The following is a 24069-nucleotide window of genomic DNA, read 5'->3' as shown; positions in this document are numbered from 1 at the left end:
TGGTGGCTGGGAGAGGTGGCCGAAACACCATATCCTTAACATACCCCCATAATAAAAAAATCACAGGGGGTAAGATCAGAGCTTCTTGGAGGCCAGTGATGAAGTGCTCTGTCACGGGCTGCCTGGCGGCCGATCCATCGCCTCGGGTAGTTGACGTTCAGGTTTCATAACTAACCTTTTTCGTAGGACTCTCCATACAGTTGATTGTGGAATTTGCAGCTCTCTACTAGCTCTGCGAGTCGATTTTCCTGGGCTACGAACAAATGCTTGCTGGATGCGTGCTACATATTCATCACTCGTTCTCGGCCGTCCAGAACTTTTCCCTTTGCACAAACACCCATTCTCTGTAAACTGTTTATACCAACGTTTAATACACCACCTATCAGGAGGTTTAACACCATACTTCGTTCGAAATGCACGCTGAACAACTGTCGTCGATTCACTTCTGCCGTACTCAATAACACAAAAAGCTTTCTGTTGAGCGGTCGCCATCTTAGCATCAACTGACGCTGACGCCTAGTCAACAGCGCCTCAAGCGAACAAATGTACAGCTAAATGAAACTTTATAGCTCCCTTAATTCGCCGACAGATAGTGCTTAGCTCTGCCTTTTGTCGTTGCAGAGTTTTAAATTCCTAAAGTTGTGGTATTCTTTTTGAATCACCGTGTATATAGCCAGGGCACTATTGTTAAACTTTAGATAAGCCTCGTTAATAGCTTGCAGGCAAACCTCCACATACTGCTACAATAGTTTTCTGTTGAACATCTATGAGCAGTAAAACCTAGCCACGAAGTTCACAGTTTTTGAAGAATAATCAGGTACATATGGAGCAGACACTGTCATTGTTTGTACACATGGCCTAATTGTTTAACACTTATTCCACAGTTAAGTTGAAGCATTATTGTTGTTCTAATCAACATAGGTTTCTCATCTGAAACTCTGCCATGGACTGACTGACTTGTGACCAAAAATCGGGCCCTTATATATCATCACAATAATAGGTGCTGAAACTACACATTGTTCGAAGTTAAATGTACAGAAATTACAATTAAAACTTAACTCATTAATTTAACTAAATACATCAAAACATTTGTTCTCTTTAACAGTTTCTTCTACAACAAGGGTTAAGCCGAATTATTTGTTTAAATCGTAAAATTAACAAATATAGTTACGAAAACAATACTATACAGAATTTATATTTGTTTATAAGACAACAATAGAATTTAAGTTATGAAACAATTATTGATTTCACACTATAACAAAAGATATTAAGTAGAAATAGTCTAGATAAATTAGAAAATCAATTACATACATGAAACTAAGCACAAAATTAGGTCTGTTGTTATGTTCTTTAAAACTGAAGGCGAACCTTTCTCTTTTATGAAAAAGCGAATTATGCTCATGCATGTTAATGGTGCTTAGTTAAAAGAGAAAAAATGAATTTAAGGAGGCAGATGGCAAAACAAGAGGAGAAGTAAAAATATCCCAGCTTGCTTCATCACAAATACACCTACTTGCTCTGTTTTACTAAGCAACGGGCTTTGGCATGAAGATGTTTCAATTGAAAGTAATAAGACCAGTGGAGGACGGGTGTCGCCTTAGACATTGCAAGGTGCAACAATGATCACAGACATCTGTGACAATGACTGTGCTTCAGCACTGAACTGGCTGAAGGCAAACAGGGCCCTTCGAGTGGGGAATGGCAATGTCAGCAGCATGAATTATCTTATTGGACATATCATGAATGACTTCATCAATAAAACCTAATAAAGAAGGTGTAAACACAACCTGGCTGGTATATAGAGGCCAATCAGCATGACAGAAAGCCCAGAGGGGTTACCTGGCCATCGGGAGGCAGGAAGGGCATGAGAGGATCAATGGAAAGTGGTTACTATCACATGGGATATTGTGTGTGATGAGCAGTGTAAGGAAGGCGGAAGCTGAGGGGGAGTGAGCGAAGTATCAATGGCACAGAAAGTGCCATATGCAGCACTAAAATGAGTAGGGGAACATTATTAAGAAGGCACAGGTCATGGTCCACAAGAAATTGGTCAATTGGTCAACTCCACTGGAAGCCCTCTAAGGGCCAAACCAGTTCCAACAGAAGGCACTGAACCAACGAAGGTTAAATGAGATTCTTGGAGAAAGACACACCATTACTGTTCCATTGAATAAGCATGGAACAGGGATGCAAATGGGAGGTGAACGAGCTGGAGCCAATCACGCAACCGGGTCACCATTCGTCAACAACAAGGATGGGGTGACATCCATAAATAACAAGTGAGACTCAGGTTGTGAAAGCGGTGTAAGCACCTCTGTGGGCACTGGAGCATCCTTGTGATGGGATTTATGTTTCTTCTTCTTCTCTTTCATAGGTCAAGGACGACAGGGCGTGGAGGAGAGAGCAGGCTTCTGCAAGATCCTGAACTGAAAGAGGTGCCTTGGGGCCCAAAGACTGTGTGTGTGTGTGTGTGTGTGTGTGTGTGTGTGTGTGTGTGTGTGTGTGTCGCAGACAAGTTGTGGTAAGGAGGAGGGGGGGAAAAACGTAACAGAGGCGAAGTTAGAAATCTTCGACACAGGGTGAAGTCGGTCATATTTCAAATGTGCCCCACGGTAGGATAAATGATTAAGGGACTTTCGAGTGTAAGTCCCTTGTATTTTCTTTTCCTTCTTATAAACTGGGCAATCTGGTGAGTGAGAGATGACGGTCATGACAATTAACACACACAGGCAGTGGCATACAGGTGCTCCCGTCATGGAGTGGGTGTCCACGTTCACCCCACAGAGATTCCGCTGTACAGTGTCCGGCATGGAAGCACCAAACATCACATGGGTGGCGGGATGTGCGGTTTTACATCACATCGATTACACATAACCTTGACCACCTCTGAGAGGGTATCTTTATCAAATGCCAGAATAAATGTGTCAGTATCGGTGTGATTGTACTTACGACATTTCTGAACACACCAAACAAAATGAACACCCTGGTGTTTCAGAATGGCCCAGAGTTCCTCTTCAGTTTGAAGGACGAGGTCCCAATGAAAAACGACTCCCTGAACCATATTCAAAGACTGGTATACAGGCATGTAGCCACGGTGGTCATGAACACAAAGGGCTGTGGACTGGATGGCAGAAATTTTGATCAACAGCGAACCCGACCCATCTTATTGTGTGACACCACTTCACCAAATTTGTCTTTTTTATCTTCCACAAAAGATAATGACTTGATAGTGGTTAACATGTCCTCATCAGTGAGTGCAGACCAAATAGTGGGGGAAGTGTATTACCAGAAGCTGGCGAGCCTGGTTCTCCTTCCAGGGTGTAGCCAGGGAATGGATTGTCACAGGATCAAAAGCAGCAGCATTAAATTATTTATAGACATAGAACAGCCAGTTTTTTGCAGCTTGATACATTTCATACGCAAAGCATCTGCTCCGATATCACCCACTACAATCACAGGCTCTCCTGTGGGCATCACCCAGCCACAGCAATGGAAGTTTGGCACGGCAGTCATTGCCAGAAGTCCCAATGCACCAGAAAGACAAGCAACCATTCCTTGATTCCTTGGCACACATGGGAGAGGGGACAGGGACAGGGGGGGGGGGGGGGGGGCAGCTCAGGTATTAGAAGTATGATACCTGTGTTGTTGGGGCTCAGCCAGATGGGTACATAAAAGCCTAACCACACAGACTGGGTACATGTGCTGGTGACCCAGCAGGGTGGAGTGGGGCTACAGCGGGAAAGGAAGAGCGGAAGGAGAGGTACCCATGCCGTAGATGCTAGGGAGTGAGTTGTTACTCAAATAGCTCACACTATGAAGATAAAATTTAGAAGAGGTGGTCAGACACCAAAGGAGGACCAAAAGTGCCAAATAGGAAGGACGAAAACGGGAACAAAAACCGGAAGGAATACGAAAACTCAGGTGGATAGCCAGGTCGACATAAGTAAGAACACACAGGGGTGAAGGAACAAGAACAGGGAGGCAGGGGCACTGGAAACGAAATGCAGCCTGGGAAGGAAGATTGGGCCAAATTACCTCGAGGCACCAAGTGGGGAGGGGGGGGGGGGGGGGAGGAGGTCAAGTGAGGACAAATCTGGCAACCTTTCTGTCCACATAGGGTTTGGCAATCATTACAAGCTTTCTCTCTGTGCATGCAGGCATCATTATGTTGGAATGTAAGCCGAAGATGTCTTGCCATGAAGGACAACAAAACGGGGCACAGAATATCGACAATGTTTCCCTGTGCTGTAAGGGTGACATGGACGACAACCAAAGGAGTCATCTCCTATGAAATGAAATGGTGTCCCTGGCAGCAGACAGTCAGGTTCCACCATTGTCTGAGGCATTTCCAGACATGTCTCCACTAGTCACTGAGGCTCATTTCGAAACAGGAGTCATGACTGAAGACAGTTCTACTCCAGTCAATGATATTTCAAACTGAATGTGCCTGACGCCACTGCGAATGGGGTTTCTGGTGTACAGAGGTAAATGGTAGTCATACAAGGGGCACCGTGAGCTCAGCCCCCTTTGTGCGAGGTGCCTATTAATGGTTCTTGTGGTCACTGAAGCACCAGCTGCATATTGGACCAATGATAATGATAAATCTGAGGCTCCGAGTGCCTCTCTGATGATTGCTCAGTCCTAACCTGTTGTCTCTCTAGGTCAACCACTTCCTTCCTGATGCTGTTCCACGGTTCAGCCACTTCTGCCAACAAAATCAGATAGTGGCATTGCTCCTGTTCAACTGCCAAGGAATTCGCCGATTACTCCAACCAGCTTCTTTGAGCCCAACTACATGTCGTCTTTCAGATGCTGCCATTTGCATATATTGTTCAAGCTCCTGTCTGTGAGACATAGTTACTGTCCAACTGAGTACACGGAATGAAATTCACAAAGGTTTTATGCCCTGGTAGCGACATATCCCATGTTTACTAACCTTGTCAGCTACGTGTTGAAACTCTGCTGCAGCATCACACATTCATCTGTCGGCCATCACAAATTTACAATTTTGCATTTTCCATCAACACCTGTATAAATATCAATTTGGGACAAATCTGCCCTTTGTGGTGCATCCTTTTTTGTCTGAGTGTGAGTGAGGCTGCAGGCTTGTCACAAGGTACAGTGTTTTCAATTCTGCATGGAAAATTGGGTGTGGGTAAAAAATCAAAGCAATATGGGTGCTGAATTTGCTCTCAGTGAGAAATAGCAACCATGTGGTTGACACTCAGGCAATTTTGGCACTTTCTGCCAAGATCCTATTGGGTTTCTGACCAAATACATAAATGCGGATGAAACATGGATACACTGTTACACTCCAGAGACATGTGAACAACCAAAACAGTGTGTTTTTGAAGGCAAACAGGCTCCGAAGGAGGCAAAGGTGGTGAAATATGCCAGAAAGCTGATTGCCACTGGTTTTTGGAATGCATGCAGAATCATCTATGTTGATCACATGAAAAAGGGGGCAAAACAACAACTGGAGACTATTATGCATAGTCACTAAACCAGTTGATTGAAGAAATCAAGCAAAAATCTTCATATGAATAATAAAAAGGTCCACTTCCATCACGACAATGCACAGATGCAAACCTGTGCAGTTTCAATGGCCAAAATTATGGAATTAAAGACTGAATTACTGCAACATGCGTCATATTCACTGGATTTGGCCCCCAGTGATTTTTATTTCCAAGCTTGAAAAAATTGTTCAACAAATGACGGTTCACACTGAATGAGTATGTCATCACCGAAACAAATGCCTACTTTGCATAACTTCTGAAATCCTAGTTTTTAGATAGCTCAAAAGAGTTAGAGCAACATTTGGAGAAGTCCACAGAGTTAACAGGGAATTATGTTTATTTTTTTTTTGGGCAGGGCGGGGGGGAGGGGAGGGGGGGCTGAAATAATTTGTTTTTCTAATGATTTACTGAATGATCCTCATTATAAGGTAACAAATTTCTTTTCAGATATGTATTTTTCTCAGAAAAGTACATAAAGCTACTATAGTATAAGAATGTGTGTTCTGTTTAAAATTTTCTGTATCTGAAGCACAAATATTACAGACTTCTTCAAATCAAACAGAAACCACTGTGAAACAGTCTTGTCATGTAAGACATCTGACACTTTTTGCCTTGTGGGATGCTCACCATATGAAGATCACAGAACTCTTTGCAAATGAAGACAACTTCCCCAAGGCAAACACACAAGCAAATGATCAGCTGCAGCTAAGTGACAAAGATGTGCCAGTGGCAGTACGAATGAAGCCATGTGAAACCTGCCAATAATAGGCACCTGTTTGGTAGTCCCTTCATATTATGATGACATCTTAACAACAGCTGTGGCAGAAATGATACTGTGGAAGCAGTGTGTGCTTAAAGCCAGGGACCAAGCCAGATTAACACAAAGGCTTCTCACTGGCAATTACAAATGAAGATTAATGCAAAAACTAAAACTAAACTCTGGCCGAACAGGCCATGAAGGCCCAACACTACCAACTGGTCGCCATGTCATCCTCAGCCCACAGGCATCACCAGATGCGGATATGGAGGGGCACTTGGTCAGCACACCACTCTCTTGGCCGTATGGCAATTTCCGAGACCAGAGCCACTACTTCTCAATCAAGTAGCGCCTCAGTTTGCCTCACAAGGGCTGAGTGCACACCACTTGCCAACAGCGCTCGGCAGACCAGATGGTCACCCATCGAAGTGCTAGCCAGCCCGACAGTGCTTAACTTCGGTGATCTGACAGGAACTGGTGTTACCATTGTGGCAAGGCTGTTGGCCCAAGTTGAAGGCAAGGAGAACGGATTTTTCTCCTTCCAGCTGTCAGTCTCACTGCTCCCTGAGAGCAGTGCCAGTCTGTGTATGAATACCTCTGCCAACTCTACAGAAGACTGTTAGATTTTTCTGATCACACGCCTTTCACTTGATGTTCTTAGACTTTGGTTTACCTCTAGCTATCACCTTCCCCTTCTGTGGTCTTCAGAGGTGGAGGGGTGGGGAGGATATGGGTAGCTGGTAATATATGAAATTTCTAATTTGAGAACTACAATTTTTTTTATCAAATCTTGAGTCACTTACCTTTGACCCAGAAATTCCTCTAATCCTCCAGCGAACTTTTACCATTTTTTCTTTAACGTGGAGTGTTATCTTCAACACATCCATTTTAACGAATGCAAATTTGAGGTGCCCAACTACTCTTACAGCAGCTATCTGACAAACATATGGCACAATCCCTCTGAAAATTCATAAAGTTGTACTCATGATCTGACAAATAAAATAACTTAATAAAATACGTTTGACCAATGTGAAATTTGAACAGTTACTCACTGAGTTATTGTTCCTCTTATGTTGTTTTCGAAGATTATCTCTGGATGGTAAATACTATAGTCCATTGGCTGAACAAACAGTTTTGGGAGCTGCAATTCAGGTAGAATTAACTTGTGCAGAAGCATATAAAAACAACGTAAATAAAAATTATTACACAAGCCTTTCATTGTTTAAAACGCTATAGAAATACGACAACTATGACACTGAGACATGCAAGAAGAAAGAAAGCATAAAGCTCTATTACACGTGTGTGTGTGTGTGTGTGTGTGTGTGTGTGTGTGTGTGCACGCGCGCTCGCGGATAACAACGACAATGGGTATTGGCGCCCTTACAAAAATTAGTAGAAATGAATGTGGCTATAACATATGCCCTCATATGCAAGTCAGGTAAAGTAAAAAGACAATAAGAATGATTAAAATATTCTCTCTCTCTCTCTCTCTCTCTCTCTCTCTCTCTCTCTCTCTCTCTCTCACACACACACACACACACACACACACACACACCAGCAGAAAATGTAAATGGTTTTACTAGAACTTGGGAGTAATTTGGAAAAAGTCTTCATAAAGTATTGCAGTAACAACCATTGGTCAGTAAGTGCAGTGTGGTGAGACTTGGGTCAGTAATCATGCACGCCAAAGTATTTCATGACAAGCTACTAGCCATACTCGGTAGAAAACTGCACCATGTAGCAGTAATATCTGGAGTGAGCAGGATGGTGCCCCCCACATCAGGGAAAGACTCTTGTAATGAGCTATGTGTTTGGGTACAGGGTTTTAGAGTAGCAAGTGCACACCAGAGTCATACAAATAGAGGATTTGGATCAATCCAAATGAAGTTGTCCAATAAAAGTTAAGTTGGTTGCTTCACCATTTTTAAATATTTTAATTTTTTTTTTTACATGTGATTACCCTATAATTGAGAAGTTCAAATAGTTTTTTAAAAAAAATTATTTTCGTTTGTAAGTTCACGATGATGTTTCAGTTTAGAGACGTTAGCAAAAATTTGAATACCTCTGCACTGTGTTAAGTTAAAAAATTGCAATTGACATGATTGTTTTTAGAAAAGTGTCCTCTACAGCATTGTCTATTAGACAAAATACCTTGAATTCAAAAATAACCAGTCAAAATGACCTCCAAAGATTGGTATCCAAATTTTCAAAACTCCACTTTTTAGGCCCAAAAATAACAAACAAGGAGTGATTTATCAGAGTATTTTTTCCTATAGTTATTAAAAAAATTGATAAGAAGAACCAAATGAATATAAGGAGGTGGCCATCAAAGCCCTACTGGCGGAGCTGTCCAAGAATATTGTGCCTCCAAGTAGTGTCATAAAACTGAGTGGTGGTGTTGTGGTCTTCAGTCCTGAGACTGGTTTGATGCAGCTCTCCATGCTACTCTATCCTGTGCAAGTTTCTTCATCTTCCAGTACCTACTGCAGCCTACATCCTTCTGAATCTGCTTAGTGTATTCATCTCTTGGTCTCCCTCTATGATTTTTACCCTCCACGCTGCCGTCCAATACTAAATTGGTGATCCCTTGATGCCTCAGAACATGTCCTACCAACCGATCCCTTCTTCTAGTCAAGTTGTGCCACAAGCTCCTCTTCTCCCCAATTCTATTCAATACCTCCTCATTAGTTACGTGATCTACCCATCTAATCTTCAGCATTCTTCCGTAGCACCACATTTCGAAAGCTTCTATTCTCTTCTTGTCTAACTATTTATCGTCCACGTTTCACTTCCATACATGGCTGCACTCCATACAAATACTTTCAGAGACGACTTCCTGACACTTAAATCTATACTCGATGTTAGCAAATTTCTCTTCTTCAGAAACGCTTTCCTTGCCATTGCCAGTCTATATATTATATCCTCTCTACTTCGACCATCAGTTATTTTGCTCCCCAAATAGCAAAACTCCTTTACTACTTGTAGTGACTCACTTCCTAATCTAATTCCCTCAGCATCACCCGACTTAATTTGGCTACATTCCATTATCATCATTTTGCTTTTGTTGATGTTCATCTTATACCCTCCTTTCAAGACACTGTCAATTCCATTCAACTGCTCTTCCAAGTCCTTTGCTGTCTCTGACAGAATTGAGTAATATATAAATCCCAATACAACGATGTTTACAGAGGAAAGCCTGTTGTATAGCTGTTTCTAGCTGGTTAAGAGTGTCAAAAGTGGATCAATATCTCCAGAGTCCAGACTGAGAGCAGCTACAGAACTGCCTAGTCTGAACACTCAGACCATTCGAGGGTTGACCATTCACTACAAGGTTCCCTCACAGCTCATTACGGTGACATTCCGGCCATTGCTGGGACGTGTTCAATCCCTTTCTGGTTTGAGGTGAGGTATCAAAACTGCCTGCTCCACAAGTTGGGAAATTGTACTGTTCACCATATTCAATTAACTCAATTAAAACAATCTAAGAGGAATCCCTTTGAAACTGTTTGCAAGTTTCACAGTATGGTGTATCAGATTTGGTTGTGACCAGGCATAGTAGCTGCAGACAGTGCCCAATACAGGTCCCACATGGAGAAAGGGCAATTGTAAGACTCGGAATTGTTGGATCTGAAGTCCAACTTATCCCTCTTCATGGTCACACAATAGCAGTGGAATGCTGGACCCTGGCTGTCAATGGCAGTAGCCATAGCAAAGTGCTCTATCATTGAGTGATATCTCCAAGCATTGTTCGGAGGCACCCCTGCCTCCGCACTGTTAGGATAGGTAAATGACTGCTTTTTACCAGAAATCATCATGATGGCTTCCCTTCCTTACATAGAACAAGTGGCACAATTGATAAAGTTCGGGAATGAGTGTCACGACCTTTTCTCGTTCTCCTTGATTATGCGTCAAGCTCTGACTCACTACTTCATAGACGGCTTGGTTTGCTGCAGTTGGGCATTACTTAAACAGTCGCAGAGCCATACACCTGACTTGGATATGGTGAGTGGCATTCCCCAGTCTACTGAAAGTGTCTAAGATGACCTGAGGACTTCGGGATTGTTAAGTCAGTAGCATGTTCGGTCACCTATTCCTGAATGCTACCTCGGTGTTCAAACACTGCCAGCTGGCTGAAGCATCCTCTACACTGCTTCCCTTCCAGTACTGCTCCATCTGGTAGATTGATCCAGAGTGAGACGTGGTTATTGGAATGAAGGTCACCAGTAACCTCCCACTGAGCAAAGTCTGTGAGGGCTGCAGAGCAGAAAAAGAGGTCTATGGCTGAGGATGACCCAGCAGTACTAGTGAAATGAGTGGAAGAGCCCGTGCTGAGGAATCACAGCTCCTGCTACAACATCACTTTCTAAAACTCTACCACCGGGGCAAAAAGAGTGGGAGCCCCATAATACATTACAGGTACTGAAGTCTCCCAGTGGGAGACATTATTGGGAAGTTGATCAATAAGATCTGAGAGAGCCCCAGAATCTATTGCATCTTGTGGAGGTGAATACAGTGAGCATATAGTGATCATCTGACTCACATGAACTCCAAATGCTTGCAGGTTGATAACTAAGTATAGAGCATGGCAGTTGCCTGTGTTAGGGACAAACACAACCCATCCATGTTCCCCCTCAGGTCATCCTTGCTGTGGAGGGTATAGCCCCAAAGCACAGGGGCATCAGTAAGTTTCAAATGTGTATCTTGTAAACAGAAGCACAGGAGATACTTGTGCATTAGGAGTTTCAGTTTCTTCACATTTTTCCTGAACCCACTAATGATCCACTGCAGTATGGGAGACATTGTTTAGGTGAGATTTTTCTTTCATTGTGTGTCTCCATTGGATGGAAATCCTGCACTGGATGGAGGCTTAGTCTGGGGGCTAGATGGTTGCCTCAGGCAGACATTGTAGTTCACTGTCTCCAAAGCAGAATAATTAGAATTGTCAGATAGAATGACATCTGGTATGACAGCTTATGACTTTTCTTCTGATACCGGCACTTCCCTTTAGGCTTGGCTGGCAGAGGAAAATATGGAGCAACAGTATTGCCAGTGGCAGCAACAGTGCCAGCCTGTTTACTAGAGTGTGCCTGTTGAACTGCTGGAAGCTCGGCAATGTAAGCTACTGTGGCTTTTCCTGAATTTCTGACACAGGGAGGGGTGGTGGCATAGGCTGCATACCAACACCACCATTGCAACTGCACTTGCAAACACAGGGATTAGTGCTAACACTATTAACCTCCATTTGTGTAGAGGCACCAGCTTCTGAACAGGCTTTCTGAGAGTGGAAGCAAACGAAGTAGTGAAAGCTGGAGGTTGCATTGCTTTATACATCTTTTGCCTCACCCTATAAAATATGCCAATTTCTTTTGAGCTCCTGTACCATCTTTATTTAAGGTAGACAGTGCAGTTTCTATTCCAGACAGAGTGATCCCAAAACATACTTTGGTGGGGAAGAACAAATGACTCCTCGTAAGTGGCCTTACCACACTTGCTGCAAGTGGTTCTTACCTTACATGCTTGAGTGTTGTTTCCAAAGCACTGGCCTTTAAAACAGCACATTGGGTTTGGTATATAAGCCTCACAGTTAACTGAAGGAAAACTACCTTGATATGCTCTGGGAGAGTTGTGCTACTGAATGTAAGGATAAAGCAGTTTGATTTAATCAGCTCGCCATCTACCCTTTTCACCTTTTCATCATATCTGGCACATCAGTCACACCTTCCTGAGCCCACTAATCTTTCAGCTGTTCTTTGCAAATTTCATCAATATTTCTGCATGAAAACATCTTTCTTATAATTCCAGGTAGTATGTGGCTCTATGGCATATTCCCCAACACATTTTGCTGTCTGGAGATTTGATGCTTGGTGGGAACTGGATGTTTCAACCAAAAGTGCCCCATTCATTTATCTCTTTATAGATTTTAAGGTGCCAGGAATGCCCTCTAAACCCTTTCAAGCATAGAAAGGTGAAACTTTCTCAAAGCTGCCCTCTTCTGCTTAGTCATTAAAAACACATTCTGCACAGCAGTATCATGTGTTTTGTTACTATAACGTGAACTGTGGGGAATAATCCCTGTATCAGGAGGACTGGACACACAAGCCTTCATTTGGCTGGGATAATTATGGGTTTAAAGGGACTAAACTACTTCATTATCAGTCCCTCAATTAACATGAAAATGAGGTAAAAAGATATGAAAAGAGAAAAGGAGAGTTGTCAGCTCCAAGATCTGTGACGATGTTGTCATGATTGAAAATGTGCACGACTTTAATCAGATAGTTAAAAATGAGATAAACCTAGGCATCTATAAACTGTAGCAGGTTCACTGAAGGATACACTATAAAGGGTCATCATAGTACAGCTAAAATGAGCTGGAAAATGGAAATATGGTGAGAAAATGCAGCTTATACAGACTAGAGTTAATTAGCTTAAACAGATAAATAAAATACATACATAAAAGTTTAAAAAGGTACAACAGTGGAGGAGGAGGGGGGGGGGGGGGGGAGTAACCTAAAGCCACTCTGGGCACATTCTGCAGCAAGGGGTAGTCTCTCCACAACCATAACAGACATCGAATGTGGAGGTGCATTACATTTTGTTATAAAATCTGCTTTCCCTCTGGAAACATCCGACTTTGGTAGCTGCTAACCCTCTGTCTGCAAGTATCTGAGGTAGTGAGATAGACAGGTTGACTGCTTTATCTCAGAGCAGCCAGCACTGCATATACACTATGAGAATATGGATGATCGTGAGGGGACTATCAAAGCTGCAATGAGGGGAATCCTCTTGATGCAAAAGGAACTCACAGATAAGTCTGGTGTAGCCGATATGCAGTCAGCACAGTATGATGGCTTTTTTCTGAGAAGCATGGAGAGAAGAATAATTTTAATAATTTTAGAAGACCCAACATACCCACTGTACCCTGAAAATGGAGTAAACAAACAGCTATCTTATGAAACTCAGCTCGTTCTAATGTTCCAGAAGACTGAAACATAGCAAGCTGGAATCTCATCCATCTGTTATGTTTTCTGCTCCCACGAATAACTAATTTTTTTTTCACTTTCTCATTCTGTTTCCTATACATTTGCATATCTAACCAGCAAATCCGGCAATGCTTCGCAATTGCTAGTCACCACCTCTTCAAACAATATGGAAAGTAAAGCAATCCTCAGAGCACACTGACTAGGTGGCTTCTCCATTTCTCCATTTTTGGGCAAATGCTAATACAACACAGTATACCTAACAAAGAACATAAATCTTGTTTAACACAACTCTCATTGCATGTTAACTGGTGGGCGTATGACAAGATTGGGGAGTACATCTATCAGGCTAACTGTCCTGGTCTAGGTGTCAGGCTGCAACCTACTTTTTCTCTCTTCATCCTACCAGCTTGGTGCACTACATAAGAGTGCAGCTGAAGCAATTGCAGCCACAGAGCAGCTGTTTTGCCAGGCTCATTATATAATTTTAAATTTATCTTACTAATTACTAGTAAATGTTCCACTTGTGTGTGTCAACTTGCTCCACAATGGTGTTAGCAGCTATCAATTTCTCACACCCTTCTGCACTACATACCTTCCAAACAACTAGGTTTGTATAAAACCTACATTAACAGTTCCTGTTTCACTTTTGGTCTGTTGATAATTTTAATGATAAATCGCCACACAACAAATCACTTTATACTCGACAAAGTATGAGCACGAAGAGGAACAGGTGAATCAGAGGTAGGCACAGCAGACGATTCCAATGCCGATGGATGTCCCGGACAGCTCTGATATGAGGTGTTCGGAACAAGCTGCCGGCCAAGACATCTGTTATGGAAACATGTCTGGATGGAACTGCTATTATTTAAATGTGAGGATGGGAAGCAAATAATGACTGTACGTGTTGAGGAAACACATTAAATATCTTATGCAAATATTAAAGAGCAGGTGGTCCCAAACATTGGAATGGTGTGTTTAATCATGCATGCCATTTACCAGTAAACCATGGGTATATACAGTAAAACTACTTAAATGTTAGGAAACTATTCTACAGACTGCTGCCACCTACTGTGTTGGCCACTTGTGTGGATTGCTGGGCTTAATAAACCTACCAGTTTACTGCAGAGTTGGTGATAGCCTACGATTACACACTGTGGCAACTGACTTGTGTTCAGGTTATGTCAAAAATTGTACTACAATTTCTGAGGTTAAATGCTTTGATGTGTTGGACAGAAATGAACTACGGGTCACTTCAAGTGGCCAGGGTGATGATACTAAAGACAACTTGGAAACACAATGGCCACATCATCTCTCATTAGAAGGGAGATGAGGGATATTCAGTGATTCTGATGCAGTGTTCCTAACTTCTGGAAATTAGGGGGAGAATATATACCTGGTGACGTAAGACCTTTTCATCCTCATAGTTCAAATGCCTCGCTTTAATAATAATACAAATTTAAAAATGTGTGGATGCGAGAAAGAAGACATGGCCAAAGTGAAAGGATGAGGCACTTTTGGGAATATAAGAACAAGAAAGCCAGTGCTAAGTAACAGTTTCATGTGCTCCTTACAGGGCAAAGCAAAATCTCTATATAATATTTGAAACAAAATATTGTAAGAAAGTGTTGAAGTTGAAATAGCTATCTATTACGAATACAACAAAATCTTTTATCAAAGATTCAGAGTTGTAATAAAACAGTCACTCAACATAACATTCTCTTATTTAGAGCTGGTGATACATATTTCAATGAAAGGATCAACAGTAAACAATTTTAATAACAGTTACCAATCACAACAGAATATTATGATGTGATCAGTGACAAATTTCTCGAACAAATATACCCTACAGCTCATGGGCAATATGCAAACAACATTTTATGTCCACTTGGCCAGTACTGTGGAATACCAGTAACTAGACAACACAAGAAAATGAATGAGGTGCTGATGCAGAATGGTTAATGGTAGCACTCCCACATAGCATAAAGCTTGGCTATTAATCTGGTTCTGTAAACACCCTTGGCAATATCACTTTCCCTCCTGGTAGATGGCATTCATGGTGAAAACATACCAGACAAAATACTAGTCACCACCAGGAGACATCTTGCTAATACCAGGCAACACTACCTCTCATCTTAATAATAGCCTTAACTTGGTTCATGGCATAATCATGGGCACATCCACATACAAGACTCCTTTCTCGCATCTGATCACGTCTCCAAGCCAACTCATATAACGGCACTGATCACCTACAAATGATTGGCACATACACATCACTACATTGTCATTGCCTGGCACCAGTTCTAATCCATCTACAGCACTCTAAAGAAACCAGTGTGATCTTTTAAGAGGGTAACTAAAATTTTGTCCAGAGGAGTTACTTGAACATTAAAGGTCATGCTGGTCCAGAAATCCTAAGCTTATAATTAGGGCTAGGATTTTTATGACTTAAAAATCGCCATAATAAGCACAAAGAAATATTCTGTTAAGACCATAAGACCAAAAATTTACAAAACATATGCACAACAACATAAAAATGACCTAACAATATTAAAACAAGGTAAAATTCCTAATGTAAAATAAATTTGTACGTCAATTTATGACAATGAACTATTTATTTAAGAATAAAATGCACCAAAGAAGAAAGCTTAACTACGGAATTTGACAATTTGTGCTCTTCAGAAGTACTGTCAGACCATTGTTAACCTATTTTTTTTTTTTTTTTTTTTTTTTTTTTACATTCTCATTTTACTTCAATTTATGAGCTGTAAGTTGCAATACACAATGAATACCTTGTGCATATTTTCAAAGAAAAAAAAATGATTTCCTCCTGTAAGCCAACAAAGTCTAGTACTTTCGAACATTTCTTTCTACTTCAGCTGACATGGGAAGTATATATAAAACTGACAGTAACATTTAAATCTAAATCTAAATGATTAAGAGAGGACTTTTCACACAACAAAACTACTGAAATGGAGCAAAGTGTATGATATACTTTGTTTTCTTCTAAAATTTTTTCCATTTTCTTTGACATTTCTTTGTCCAACAATGGAAAATCCAAAAATATGCCTATCTGCGATTCAGCATCTAGGCTATATGGTGAGTAGCAACTTTCCATTTCGTAATATTGTTACACTTCTTTGTCCATTTAACCAAAAGCAGCAATTGTTCTATCTGATTCGCTAGTGGCACTTCTGATTGCTCTAAAGCATTTATGGCAGCAGAATAAATCAAAAATCTGATTTTATGTATCAAAGTTTTCCTGAAATTTCAGCATTAGACATTCATTCTTAGACCAAGACAACGTTGAAAGTTCTGGCAGTTACAGTTGCAGGCATCAATCCTGAACCACCATCTTGTCAAAATGGAAATTTTTTTATAGGGAAATTCTTGGAGCTAACAACTTAAATGCTGCAACACATGTAGGATTTTCAAAAACACCTTTTTGATACGCCCAATAAATCTGTCAATATAACTGAATTTACTACAAACCACTTCTGGAACTTTGTAAGGCATGAGCTAAAGAAGTCACATGTACTATTTTACTGTACAATTCTCTTAGTGAATTGGCAGATTTCACCATAGCAAGCACAGCATTTCTTGCAGAAACTACTACATTGTCATGCTCAACAACTTTGGTTCATATGGCAGCCACAGAAATGTCTAACAAGTTGCCAATAGTGGAATAATTTATTTTTTCTAAATGTTCATAGTTTCTAGTGAACATTTCACCTGGACTGTCTTCTTCCAAAGTTCCGACAATGGTACTTCTCTCTCTTTTAAAAGAAAAAAAAGCTCACGCTGACATTGTCCCTTCTTAACATAGAAGAATCACGAAGAGATCTAGCCTACTTAAGGAATGTCAGCATGAAGGAAAGCAGTACAAAGTTTTTCACAGAATGGAGAGTTAATACACAGGATTCCCCTAGGAGCATTTGCTGTGGTGTCTTTCCGTTTTCAAACTGTTGTACTCCACGTTCGTGTTTTTCTGTTGCCACATGCCGCTGACCATTAAATGACTTCTCTTCAGTTACTCTTACATCACACAGCTTCTTGCTGCTGTGGTCTTCAGTCCAGAGACTGAATGGTTTGATGCAGCTCTCCGTGCTACTCTATCCTCAGCAAGCCTCTTCATCTCCGAATAACCTTTGCAGCCTACACCCTTCTGAATCTGCTTAGTGTATTCATCTCTTGGTCTCCCTCTATGATTTTTACCCTCCACACTTCCCTCCAATACTAAATTGGTGATCTCTTGATACCTCAGAACATGTCCTACCAACTGATCCCTTCTTCTAGTCAAGTTGTGCCATAAATTCCTCTTCTCCCCAATTCTATTCAGCACCTCCTCATTAGTTACATGATCTACCCACCTAATCTTCAGCATTCTTCTATAGCACCACATTTCAAAAGCTTCTATTCTCTTCTTGTCTACACTGTTTAGCGTATGTTTCACTTCCATACAAGGCCACATTCCATACAAATACTTTCAGAAAATACTTCCTGACACCTAATTCTATACTTTATGTTAACAAATTTCTCTTCTTCAGAAACACTTTCCTTGCCATAGCCAGTCTACATTTTATATCCTCTACTTCGACCATCATCAGTTATTTTGCTCCCTAAATAGCAAAACTTATTTACTATTTTAAGAGTCACATTTCCTAATCTAATTCCCTCAGCATTACCTGATATAATTGGACTACATTTCATTATCCTCATTTTGCTTTTGTTGATGTTCATCTAATATCCTCCTTTCAAGACACTGTCCATTCTGTTCAGCTGCTCTTCCAGCTCCTTTGCCGTCTCTGATGGAATTAAAATGTTGTCATCAAACCTCAAAGGTTTTTATTTCTTCTCCGTGGATTTTAATTCCTACTCAAAATTTTTCTTTTGTTTCCTTTACTGCTTGCTCAATATACAGATTGAATAACATCAAGGATAGGCTACAACCCTGTCTCAGTTCCTTCTCAACCACTGCTTCCCTTTCATGCCCCTCAACTCTTATAGCTGCCATCTGGTTTCTGTACAAATTGTTCATAGTCTTTCCTTCCCTGTATTTACACCTGCCACCTTCAGAATTTAAAAAAAGAGTATTCCAGTCAACATTCAAAAGCTTTCTCAACATCTACAAATGCTCCAACGTAGTTTTGCCTTTCCTTAACTATCTTCTAAGTTTAGTTGTAGGGTCATTATTGCCTCACGTGTTCCAACATTTCTATGGATTCCAACTGATCTTCCCCGAGGTCAGCTTCTACCAGTTTATCCATTTGTCTGTAAAGAATGTGTGTTAGTATTTTGCAACCGTGACTTATTAAACTGATAGTTCAGTAATTTTCAGACTTGTCAGCACCTGCTTTCTTTGGAATTGGAATAATTATATTATTCTGGAAGTCAGAGTATTTTTGCCTGTCTAATACATCTTGTTCACCTGACAGAAGAGTTTTGTCATGGCTGGCTCTCCCAAGGCTACCAGTAGTTGTAATGGAATGTTTTCTACTCTAGGGGCCTTGTTTCGACTTAGGCCTTTCAGCATTCTGTCAAATTCTTCACGCAGTATCATATCTCAAATTTCATCTTCATTTCCATAACACTGTCATCAAGTACGTCGCCCTTGTACAGACCCTCTATATACTCCTTCCACCTTTCTGTTTTCCCTGCTTTGCTTAAGGCTAGTTTTCTATCTGAGTTCTTGATATTCATATCAAGGTGTGTCTAATTTTACTCCTACTGATGCATGCTTCTACATCCCTACATTTTTCCTCTAGCCATTCCTGCTTAGCCATTTTGCACTTCCTGTCGATCTCATTTTTGAGACATTCGTATTCCTTTTCACCTGCTTCATTTACTGCATTTTTATATTTTCTCCTTTCATCAATTAATTTCAATATCTCGTGTGACCCAAGAATTTCTACTAGCCCTTGTCTTTTTATCTACTTGATCATCTGATGTCTTCAATATTTCATCTCTCAAAGCTACTCATTCTTCTTCTGCTGTATTTCTTTCCGCTGTTCTTGTCAATCGTTCCCTAATGTTCCCTCTGAAACTCTCTACAACCTCTGCTTCTTTCAGTTTATCCAGGTTGGTTTGGGGTATAAAGGGACCAAACTACAGGATCATCAGTGCCTTTTTCCTGACGCAAGCATGGCCCAAGGTACAAAACAGCCAAAGTACGTTTGAAAAAGTAAAAGGGGAAAAAGGAGTGGGGATCCACACCTAAAAAGAAAATGAATGGTTGGTTGGTTGGTTTGGGGGGAGTAAAGGGACCAGACTGCTATGGTCATCGGTCCCTTTTTCCAAAGACAAAGAACACCCACAGAGAATAAAAACGAGGAACAGAAGAGATCACAGACGATACAGAACAAGAGAAACTGAGACAAGGACAAGACAAAACGAACTAAAACCACACAGAGTGTGACGGTGGTTGGCCGACCATAGAAATAAAAAAGGAAAAGCCAACCACTTAGAAACACATTAAAAAAAAAAAAAACAGTTGAAAATCATAGGCCAAAGGCCAGAATCAACACAAAACAATAAAATAAAACAGAAACACTCAGATTAAATGATAAAATCCCCCTGCCCGAATAAAACGTAAAACTAAGTCAGCCATAGTGGAGTCATCTGTTAAAAGGGCAGGGAGCGTATCAGGCAGCGCAAATGTCTGCCTGACCACAGCTAAACGGGGGCAGGCCAACAGAATGTGGGCCACTGTCAAAGCTGCCCCACAGCGACACAGAGGAGGGTCCTCCCGGCGCAGTAAATAACTGTGTGTTAGCCGGGAGTGGCCAATGCGGAGCCGACAAAGGACGACGGAGTCCCTGCGGTTGGCTCGCAGGGATGACTGCCACACAGTCGTCGTCTCCTTAATGGCACGGAGTTTATTGGGTGTAATCCGATCGCGCCATTCAGCGTCCCAAAGCGCAAAAACTTTTCGGCGGAGGACTGCCCGCAAATCAGTCTCTGGGAGGCCAACATCCAGAGATGGTTTACACGTGGCCTCTTTCGCCAGGCGGTCAACATGTTCATTGCCCGGGATACCGACATGACCGGGGGTCCACACAAAGACCACAGAGCGGCCGCAACGCGCAAGAGTATGCAGGGACTCATGGATAGCCATCACCAGACGAGAACGAGGAAAACACTGGTCGAGAGCTCGTAAACCGCTCAGGGAATCGCTACAGATCATGAAGGACTCACCTGAGCAGGAGCGGATATACTCTAGGGCTCGAAAGATGGCGACTAGCTCAGCAGTGTAAACGCTGCAGCCAGCCGCCAAGGACCGTTGTTCGGAATGGTCCCCTAGAGTTAGCGCATACCCGACACGACCAGCAACCATCGAACCGTCGGTGTAAACAATTCCAGAGCCCTGACACGTGGCAAGGATGGAATAAAAGCGGCGGCGGAAGGCCTCTGGAGGGACCGAGTCCTTCGAGCCCTGTGCCAAGTCGAGCCGAAGGCAAGGGCGAGGAACACACCACGGGTGTGTACGCAGAGGCGCCTGGAAAGGAGGTGGAACAGGGAAAAACCCAAGCCCGCAGAGAAGCTCCTTGACGCATACGGCGATCGGACAACCCGACCGGGGGCCGACGGTCCGGCAGATGGACGACCGACTGAGGGAACAGGACACGGTAATTTGGATGCCTGGGCAAACTAAAAACATGGGCAGCATAAGCAGCCAGTAATTGTTGGCATCGTACCCGCAGTGGAGGTACACCTGCCTCCACTAGTACGCTGTCCACAGGGCTGGTGCGGAAAGCACCAGTGGCAAGGCGTATCCCGCTGTGGAGAATTGGGTCCAGCACCCGTAACGCAGATGGGGATGCTGAGCCATAAGCCAGGCTCCCATAATCCAGACGGGACTGGATTAACGCCTGGTAGAGACGCAACAGGGTGGAGCGGTCGGCGCCCCAGCGGGTGTGGCTCAAGCATCTCAGAGCGTTTAGATGCCGCCAACACGTCTGTTTAAGTTGCCGGATATGAGGCAGCGAAGTCAACCGGGCATCGAAAACCACCCGCAAAAACCTGTAGGTCTCCACCACAGCAAGGAGTTCGTCGGCAAGATAAAGCCGCGGCTCAGGATGGACTGTTCGGCGCCGGCAGAAATGCATAACGCGGGTCTTGGCTGCCGAAAACTGAAACCCATGCGCTACAGCCCAAGACTGCGCCTTACGGATAGCGCCCTGTAGCTGACGTTCAACAGCTGCAATGCCAGTAGAGCTGTAGTAAAGGCAGAAGTCGTCAGCATACAGGGAAGCGGAGACAGAATTTCCCACGGCCGCAGCAAGCCCGTTAATGGCTATTAAAAACAGACAGACACTTAAAACAGAGCCCTGTGGCACACCGTTCTCCTGGACGTGGGAGGAACTATACGAGGCCGCGACTTGCACGCGGAAGGTACGACACGACAGAAAATTGCGGATAAAAATCGGCAGAGGACCCCGAAGACCCCATCCATGAAGCGTAGAAAGAATCAGATGACGCCATGTCGTATTGTACGCCTTCCGCATGTCGAAAAAGACAGCGACCAGGTGCTGACGGCGGGCAAAAGCAGTACGGATGGCCGACTCCAGGCTCACCAGATTGTCGGTGGCGGAGCGGCCTTTACGGAACCCACCCTGAGACGGAGCCAGAAGGCCCCGAGACTCCAGTACCCAATGCAAGTGCCGGCTCACCATCCGTTCAAGCAACTTACAAAGAACATTGGTGAGGCTAATGGGACGGTAGCTGTCCACCTCCAGAGGGGTCTTTCCAGGTTTCAAAACGGGGATGACAATGCCTTCCCGCCATTGCGACGGAAACTCCCCCTCGACCCAAAGAAGGTTGTAAAGATCGAGAAGGCGCCGCTGGCAGTCCACTGAAAGGTGTTTCAGCATCTGACAGTGGATGCCATCTGGCCCAGGAGCGGTATCAGGGCAAGCAGCTAGGGCACTGCGAAATTCCCACTCACTGAATGGAGCGTTGTAAGATTCCGGGTGGTTGGTGCGAAACGAAAGGCTCCGACGTTCCAGCCGCTCTTTAATGGAGCGGAAGGCCTGGGGGTAATTCGCAGAAGCGGAACTCATAGCAAAATGCTCTGCTAAGTGATTTGCAATGACGTCGGAGTCAGTACACACGGCTCCATTCAGTGAGAGCGCAGGGACGCTGGCAGGGGTCCGATAGCCGTAGACGCGTCGAATCTTGGCCCAGACCTGCGAGGGAGTGACATGGAGGCCAATGGTGGACACATACCGCTCCCAAACACTCCTTCTTGCCTTGGCGGATAAGGAGGCGGGCCCGCGCACGCAGCCGTTTGAAGGCGATAAGGTGCGCTAAGGAGGGATGTCGCTTGTGACGCTGGAGCGCCCGCCGGCGATCTTTAATCGCTTCAGCGATCTCAGGCGACCACCAAGGCACAGCCTTCCGCCGAGGAGACCCAGAAGAACGGGGAATGGCAGATTCGGCGGCAGTAACGATGCCGGTGGTGACCGATTGAACCACCGCATCAATGTCATCAGTAGAGAGAGGCTCAAAAGCGGCAGTGGAGGAGAACAAATCCCAGTCAGCCTTATTCATAGCCCATCTGCTAGGGCGCCCAGAAGAGTGACGCTGTGGTAGTGACACAAAGAGCGGAAAGTGGTCACTACCACACAGGTCGTCATGCACACTCCATTGGACAGATGGTAAGAGGCTATGGCTACAGATGGAAAGGTCAATGGCAGAGTAGGTGCCATGCGCCACACTGAAGTGTGTGAAGGCACCATCATTTAACAGCGAGAGATCGAGCTGCGACAATAAATGCTCAACGATGGCGCCCCAACCTGTGGCCACTGACCCACCCCACAGAGGGTTATCGGCATTGAAGTCGCCCAATAGCAAGAAAGGTGGCGGCAATTGGGCGACCAGTGCAGCCAGGACAGGCTGCGAGACATCACCATCCGGTGGAATGTAAAGACTGCAGACGGTAACAGCCTGTGGCGTCCACACGCGTACAGCGACAGCCTCTAAAGGCGTCTGGAGAGGGACAGACTCGCTGTGCAGAGTGTGAAGGACATATATGCAGACGCCACCTGACACCCTTTCATAAGCTGCTCAGTTCTTATAATAACCCCGATAGCCACGGAGGGCAGGGGTTCGCATCGCTGGAAACCAAGTTTCCTGGAGAGCAATGCAGAAGAAAGGGCGAAGGCTGAGAAGTTGGCGGAGCTCAGCTAAATGGTGGAAGAAACCGCTGCAGTTCCACTGGAGGATGGTATTGTCCATGGCGGAGAAAGGCGTGACGGGACTGGGAAGGCAGATTACGCCGCTGGGTCACCTGCTGCCTCCGATTGAGCACCCGTGCTAGCGCTATCCATGGCGTCTGAGGGACCGGCGAGATCGAGGTCCTCAGCGGACGCCAGGATCTCCACCTCGTCCTCAGACGCAGATCTGGAAGGTGGTGGTGGGGTGGCTGCCACCGCGAGTTCCTTGGGCTTAGCGCTCTTCTTCTTTGATTTCTCACGCTGCTCCTTGGGTTTAACTAGCTGGGAGGGCTTCACCGATTCAGTCTCCGGAACTGAGGAGGATCGTGAAGCCCGTCGACCAGCTGATTGCGGGCACTTACGCCACTGTCAGTCGTCAGCCTTCCCACTGGTGGAAACCTGGGAAGGGAGGGACCCGAGGGACCCCTTGTGAGCGTGAGAAGCCGAAGAAGTTGGACACTTCTCCGGCTTAGAAGCAGGGACGGACGTCCCTGATGGGGGGGGATGCTGTTGCCCCTGAGGTAGGTGGCGCAGGAGCAACCCGGTGGGTAGAGCCCCCCACTGGCAAGGGGGCAGGAGGAGTCTTACTGCTTATCGAGCTGGCT

At 43.9% G+C, this 24069-nt stretch overlaps 1 protein-coding gene across 2 annotated transcripts in view; it reads right to left on the bottom strand.

Annotated features, from left to right (window-relative positions):
- The window catches only part of LOC126471465 (uncharacterized), a 100150-nt gene that overhangs the window by 39003 nt on the left and 37078 nt on the right, over positions 1–24069 (bottom strand). For both annotated transcript variants that reach the window (XM_050099658.1, XM_050099659.1), the window contains exons 4-5: positions 7326–7414; positions 7077–7233 (exon numbers count right to left, since the gene is read on the bottom strand). In XM_050099658.1, coding sequence (XP_049955615.1) covers positions 7077–7233; positions 7326–7414 — 246 coding nt within the window. The remainder of the gene's footprint in view (positions 1–7076; positions 7234–7325; positions 7415–24069) is intronic.

Source organism: Schistocerca serialis, chromosome 3 (genome assembly GCF_023864345.2).
Source record: "Schistocerca serialis cubense isolate TAMUIC-IGC-003099 chromosome 3, iqSchSeri2.2, whole genome shotgun sequence".
Taxonomy (NCBI): Eukaryota; Metazoa; Arthropoda; class Insecta; order Orthoptera; family Acrididae; genus Schistocerca; species Schistocerca serialis.
Note: the sequence above shows the minus strand (reverse complement) of the source record. Positions and strands in the feature narration are given on the sequence as shown.